Here is a 6392-nt window from a genome sequence, read left to right on the forward strand (position 1 = left end):
GCCAAGTTGCTGTAAAGGTCATTTGTTGTTACTGGGTCTCTCATCGGAATCAATTCTGAGATAATACAATAGAATCCCACAGTAGAGCTGTTAAAGAAGAAAGATTTTTTTCCCCCTGGATGATTTGGACAAATAAAAAATTGTTTCTAAATACATTTTTCCATTCAAAGATTCAAGTTTTGAATGAAAAATTAAAAACCAAAATATTTCAATTCTGAAATGTCACCATCGTTGCTCTTCGGAGATATAGTTCAAGTGCCACTAATTCCCATTTTCCTCTATAGACTGGGCTCCCAGGTTGGACTACATCTCCCATGATGCACCACAGTCTTCCCTTTTGGTGAGAGGAGGCAGTTCATTACAGTAGTCACATGGACGCAGTACATAGTGGGAGATTTAGTTCAGCAGGATAGCCTGGCCCATAGAGAATGGAAGCATGAGGTAACACAAACTACAGCTCCCATGAGGCACCACAGAGGATAAAAATATTGTTGTTTATGCTTAAAATATTTCCACCTGTGATGTTTAGTTCTCCAACAAACAATAAAAAATGCAAGGAATTTGGACATTTATTGCAAAAATATTGATTGATACAAAAACCTAATTTCTCAACAACAAAGAATATAGATTGGAAATTTTTGACTGTTCCCCAATCCCATATTTCTCTTCACCATAAATGCAGCTTTCTACAACATCTAACATCATGCAATTTAATCTTGGGCAAGTCATTTCCTTTACGTTGAGGAAAGCAGGAGCAATGTGCTGAGCCCTGTCGCTACCTGATGTTATCAAACCACCCAGTGCTCACGAGACCTCCTGACGCTGTGATCTCTGTGTCCCACCACGCAGGGTGGGCAAGACATTTCTCTGCCTACACTTGGGAGGTGCTGGGTGTCACAGGGACTGGCAGAGACATTCTCCATGTCTGGATAACAGATTATTACTTGGAAAAACTTTCCCAAGAAGATCCAAGAATTGCAGTTAGTGACTGTAAGACACTCAGATTCTGAAGTAGATCCGGCCCAGCCCGGCTCCTGTAAACACTCAGTTCAGGCCCCAGGGAGGAAAGAAGGTAAGGAACTGCTGGATGGATTCAAAGCTCTTTGCCACCATTAATTAGACATGTTTGTTCTCTTTCTCTCTCCCATTATCCACTTCCCCTGGCCCTACCCCATCCCCAGTGCTGTTCCTTGTCCCTACATGGGCAACATCCTGTCCAATTTCTGTTTCTCTGTCCTTGTCTGTCTGTCCAGCTCAGCCCCTGTGTTTAATTCTGTCTCTGTCACTTGCTGTCAGTTCAGGATGCTCCCCACCGATCAGCCTTTCTCCAGGTCTCTCTCTGTCCCTAGCATCCCCCATGGCCATTATCTCTCCAGATATTTCTCACTCCCACTCAATGGGATCTGGCTCTACCTGGACAGGGGGCTGGGGAGGGACTGGATCAATCAGTGAAACACAGCGCTGGGGATGTCCAAGTCACTGATCCCCCTCTGTCTACTCTCTGCTAACAGGTGTGTGTGAAAGAGGGGGAGAGACCGACATCCTGCAGCAGAGGTTTCATGATGGCCGAGCTGAGCACAGTGTCTCTTCCCCCAACATTGTTTTACCTAGATTATGAAGTGGAATATAATAAGACTGGATGCCTACTGTTTGATGCACCACCAGGAGCCATTGATGGCATCGCTTTGCTCATCTGCCTGTTCGGGCTGGTGGGGAACGGGATCGTGCTCTGGTTCCTCGGCTTCCACATTAAGAGGAACCCCTTCACCGTCTACATCCTCAACCTGGCCGTCTCCGACACTTTCTTCCTGCTCTGCTCGACTGCTTATCTCATAGTTTGTGTGGTGGAATATCCATTTTGTGTGAATGATGTTTTTATTTACGTATTCTTGCTATTTAACATGCCTGCTCTGTTGATGTACAGCACCAGCCTGTACCTCCTGACGGCCATCAGCACTGAGAGGTGTCTCTCTGTCCTCTACCCGATCTGGCACCGATGCCGCCGGCCAAAACACTTGTCTGCCATTGTCTGCACCCTGCTCTGGGCTCTCTCCATGCTGTTCTCCTGTCCAGTGGGTGTTTTTTGTATTGTTCTTTCAGGTGAACACTGTGTCATATCCTTCCTACCCATGTGTTTTCTGAATGTCCTGATATTCACTCCCATCATGGTTCTGTCCAGTCTGACCCTGTTCATCAAGGTTCAACATAGCTCACAGCGACGTCAGCCAGGAAAGCTCTATGCTGTTATCCTGCTCACCATCCTCTTCTTCCTCCTCTTCACTGTCCCTCAGAGTGTCCAGATCTTCCTCTTTTATCATAACATATTCGATTCCAGTGAGATATTTCACATGCTGGCCTCTGCAAGCAGCAGCATCAACCCATTTATTTACTTTCTAGTCGGGAGCTATGGGAAGCGGCGATTCTGTGGCTCCATCAAGGTCGCTCTCCAGATGGTTTTTGAAGAGAAGACAGATTCCAGAGAAGATGGAAAGACCACCAGTGCAGAGCCAATGGAGACGGTCACTTAAATCCCTACAGCACCCAGCCTGGGAGACCCTGTTCTTAGGATGGAGATTCCCTAGATCCCAGAATCAAAGAACTTAGAATGGGAAAGGACCTGGTAGGTCACTGGCTAATTCTTCCCCACCCAGAGCAGAGTCCTTCCCTAGAGTGGATCCCCAGGGTTATGTGCAGTTGTAAAGAACAACAATGGGTCACATGGGCCCCAACCTGCTCCCAGTGGAATCAGTTTGGAAAATCCTGTTGACTTAAATGGGATCAGGAGCAGGTCCATTATGGTCTGATTTGCTTTGTTCTAAAAATGCCTCTGACACGTAATTTCAGTTTTGGTGGCAAGTTTCCCGTAGTGTCACCTGGTGAATGTTATTGTCTCTTCTGTAAAGAATTAGTGTCGTGGACACCTCACGCCCTCCCCACTTTCCCTGTAAATATGCTGCGTGAAAATTCAATGGCCTGGAGAAATGGTGGTGGTGGGCGGGAGTTGGGGGGGGGGCGTAAATAATAGTAGCACCAATGTAGGACTATTCCTGTGTAACTCATTCCCCAGCCAGTTCCCTGCGCAGAGACACTCCCATGGAAGGTAGGGGATCATTCCATGCAGCTCTGGACTCCCGCTGATCCCAGTTGATATTTGAATCATTTACCTTTATTCCAATGCAAATAAGACAAACTAACTATCGACTAATCAAATTCAAACTCCTCTACTAATATTGCCAGGCACATGTGATCCAAAATGACCTGGCTAACTGCCGGGTATTCCTCTCTAACTCGTCTTCCTCGGTATTCACCCCGGCTTTGACGATTTGGGGAATGTGTGACAATCTGGGGAATCGATTTCCAGGTTATGAATTTGTTGTGAGATGACCTCTCTGCATGTATCGGTATCCGGCTGCAAACATCATTTTGATTGTACACCTGTTTTATTGCCTTCCTGCTGCCTCTTTACCTCCATCTTGGACTAAATTCTAAGGGTTGGTGGCCCTGGGATGCTACCTGAGGTTGTCTAATTTTGATGGTCGTCCATTCAAATGGAATCCCCTTCGGCATGGAGATGGTTGCTGCCCAAGGCACACCCATGATTCAAGTGTGACTTCTGTGGGGAGGTCACTAGCAATAGATCACCTGGTGAGGGACTGTAGTCTTCACCACCAGCTACACCTCTCCACCAGCTGTTTGGCTAGCCACTCACCAATATGTCTTCAGGCCTCTGCCTCTTAACACAGCTCTCAGCAGGTGAGCCTCAGTGCAGATGTACTCAGAACTACTAGCCCAAAGTAGGCCTAACACTTAAACCTAGGTATCAGTGATTTCAGCTTTGCAGTATATAACAAGACTCCTAACAGGATCAAAATTAGCTCTATTACCCAGTAGCAAGACACCCCAGTATTAATATCTTTTATCCTCCTCCCCCATCAATTCACCAGGCTTTGGAACCCATGTCCCTTGCCTAGCAAGTGCTACTTAGTTGAAGGCAAGTCCCTCAGTCATAAAATGCCAAGTACAGTTCTACTGTCTTTGATTCACCTAATCAGGAAAACAACACTTCATTACTCCTGCCCCAATAACAACGAGACTGGAAATCCCACAGCAGCCAACGTGACCATTTGGGCAAGCAGTCCCATCATGCTAAGCAGGGTGGGTGAGCCCATGCAAACGAGATCGGCCCCTGAAGTCCTTTTCCACAGCTCACCACCAGATGTCAGGGGAGGGCTCATTCTGACTCTGCTTACATAGAAATGTCCCTGACAAGCAATTTCAGTTTTGGTGGCAAATTTCTCCTGGTGTCACCTGATGGATGTTGTCTCTTCTGCAACGAACTATTGTCAGAGACTCCTAGCAGCTTCGTGATTGTCCCTGTAAATACGCTGAGTAAAATGCATTGGTCAGGAGAAATGGTGGTGGCGGAAATAACAAAACAACAGTGATGCAGGAATATCCCTGTGTAACTCATTCCTCAGCCAGATCCCCTGTGCAGAGACACTCCCATGGAATGCTGTTGATCATTCCATACAGCTCTGGCCACTCGCTAATCCCAGCTGATATTTGAACCTTTCACCTCCACGCCGGTGGAAACAATCCAAAATTACTAGAAAGTAATTAATAAATTAAAATTCATCTACTAATAATGCCTGGCACCTGTGCCCCCAAATCACTTTGGTAAGTGCCTGGTGTGAGTCTGTCTAATCCTTTTTCATCTGTATTCATCATGTTGTTACTCTGTGTGACTATTTAGGGAATCAGTTTACAACTTATGAATTCTGTGTGTGGTGATGAACTTTCTGTATGTCTGTTTATCAAGCTATGAACTCTATTTTGGCTGTAAAGCTGGTCTTTGCCTCCCTGTTGTCTTCTCCATCTTGGACTAAAATTCCAAGGGCTGGTGGCCCAGGGTTACTAATGAAAGGTTGTTTAATTTTGATGATTGTCCATTCAAACACAGAATGCTTGGACACAGAGATGGTTGCAGCCCGGGGCACACCATTTTTCAATTCTAAACTCCACAGTGGGAGGTAATTAGCCAACAGATCTCCCCGTGAGGGACTTTGATCACCTTATGAGGCTGATCGGGGGTCACCTGACAAAGGGGTCAGAAGGTTATAAAAGAGAGGGTTTCTCACTGGCCCTTTTGGGTGGGTGGAGAAGAGAGAGTGGAAGGAACTGATTGCAGAGGAGAAAGAGAGACTTCCTGATTTGGAGATGCCATTTACACAAGGGTGACCCGGGACACCCCAGAGGACTCTGAATGGAGCCCAAAGCATAAACCCAAGTGGCAAGGTGTGATGCCCTGTATCTCAGGGGAATGCCCTACACCCCCATGTTCATCTTTATAAAATGATTGTGTGGTATCCAATGCAAAGTTTGTTGTGTTGGGTGTCTTTGGAAGGCTCATGATGCACTGAGCATGGTTGTTATAGTGATGTTATAGTAATTGTTACAGTACGATTATAGGTTATAATTTCATGTATATAGTTATGAGGCTGAAAATGTATCCTTATGGCTTAAAGCAAGCCAAGGCAAAAACTCTCCAAGAACAGAGAGACAGTTCACACCTCATCAGGGCATGTACGGGACAAACCCAGTCCAGCCTCACAGGAACAAAGGACGCTGGCCTAGGCAGCAACAAAAGGATCTGTTGGACTCTCAAGTGAGTCACCCTCCTTCCTTTGGTCAGTTTGGGACTGCAATGAGGTAATGCTCACCTGACTCTGAAGGGGGAGGGGAGCAAAGCCAAGAGGGAAGAAAGGACATGATAAACGGGAGAGACATTTGCCATGCTCGCTCTCTCTCTTCCACCTACATCTACAGACACCACCACCACCACCACCAAGCAACTGAAGCGCTGATCAAAGGGGAGAGCCTGACTGAAGGGCAACCAGCCAGCATGTGGTGAGAAGCACCTAAGTTTGTAAGGACATTGAAAGTGTTAAGATCAGCTTAGAATGTGTTTTGCTTTTATTTCATTTGGCCAAATCCGACTTGTTGTGTTTTGATTTATAATCACTTAAAATCTATCTAGTTAACAAATGTACCTGAAGCAGTGTGTTTGGTTTGAAGCATGTCAGAGACTCCCCTTTGGATAAAAAGCCTGGTATGTATCAATTTCTTTGCTAAATTGATGAACTCATATAATCTTGCAGCATCCAGCGGGCGTAACTGGACACTGCAAGACGGAGGTTCCTAGGGTTGTGTCTGAGACCGGAGATATTGGCTAGTGTCATTCGCTTGCACAATCCAAGGAGCAATTTACATGCTGGAGGCTGTGTGTGAACAGCCCAGGAGTGGGGGTTCTCACAGCAGAGCAGGGTAAGGCTGGCTCCCAGAGTCAAAGAATTGGAGAGGCCTAGCAAATCACCGGTTTGGATTTCACCAGA

General features: G+C 46.2%; 1 protein-coding gene across 1 annotated transcript; it reads left to right on the forward strand.

Annotated features, from left to right (window-relative positions):
* The first annotated feature begins 1522 nt into the window (after positions 1-1522).
* Positions 1523-5446, forward strand: LOC117876016 (mas-related G-protein coupled receptor member H-like). The gene has a single exon (XM_034767707.1). It carries the CDS (start codon positions 1560-1562, stop codon positions 2526-2528), a length of 969 nt encoding a protein of 322 aa, XP_034623598.1. The 5' UTR covers positions 1523-1559; the 3' UTR covers positions 2529-5446.
* Positions 5447-6392: the final 946 nt, after the last annotated feature.

This window comes from Trachemys scripta, chromosome 4 (assembly GCF_013100865.1).
Source record: "Trachemys scripta elegans isolate TJP31775 chromosome 4, CAS_Tse_1.0, whole genome shotgun sequence".
NCBI classification, from domain to species: domain Eukaryota; kingdom Metazoa; phylum Chordata; order Testudines; family Emydidae; genus Trachemys; species Trachemys scripta.

Bases quoted from the DNA above. Each gene is read 5' to 3' on its own strand.
- LOC117876016 (XM_034767707.1), top strand. From the start codon at position 1,560: ATGATGGCCGAGCTGAGCACAGTGTCTCTTCCCCCAACATTGTTTTAC.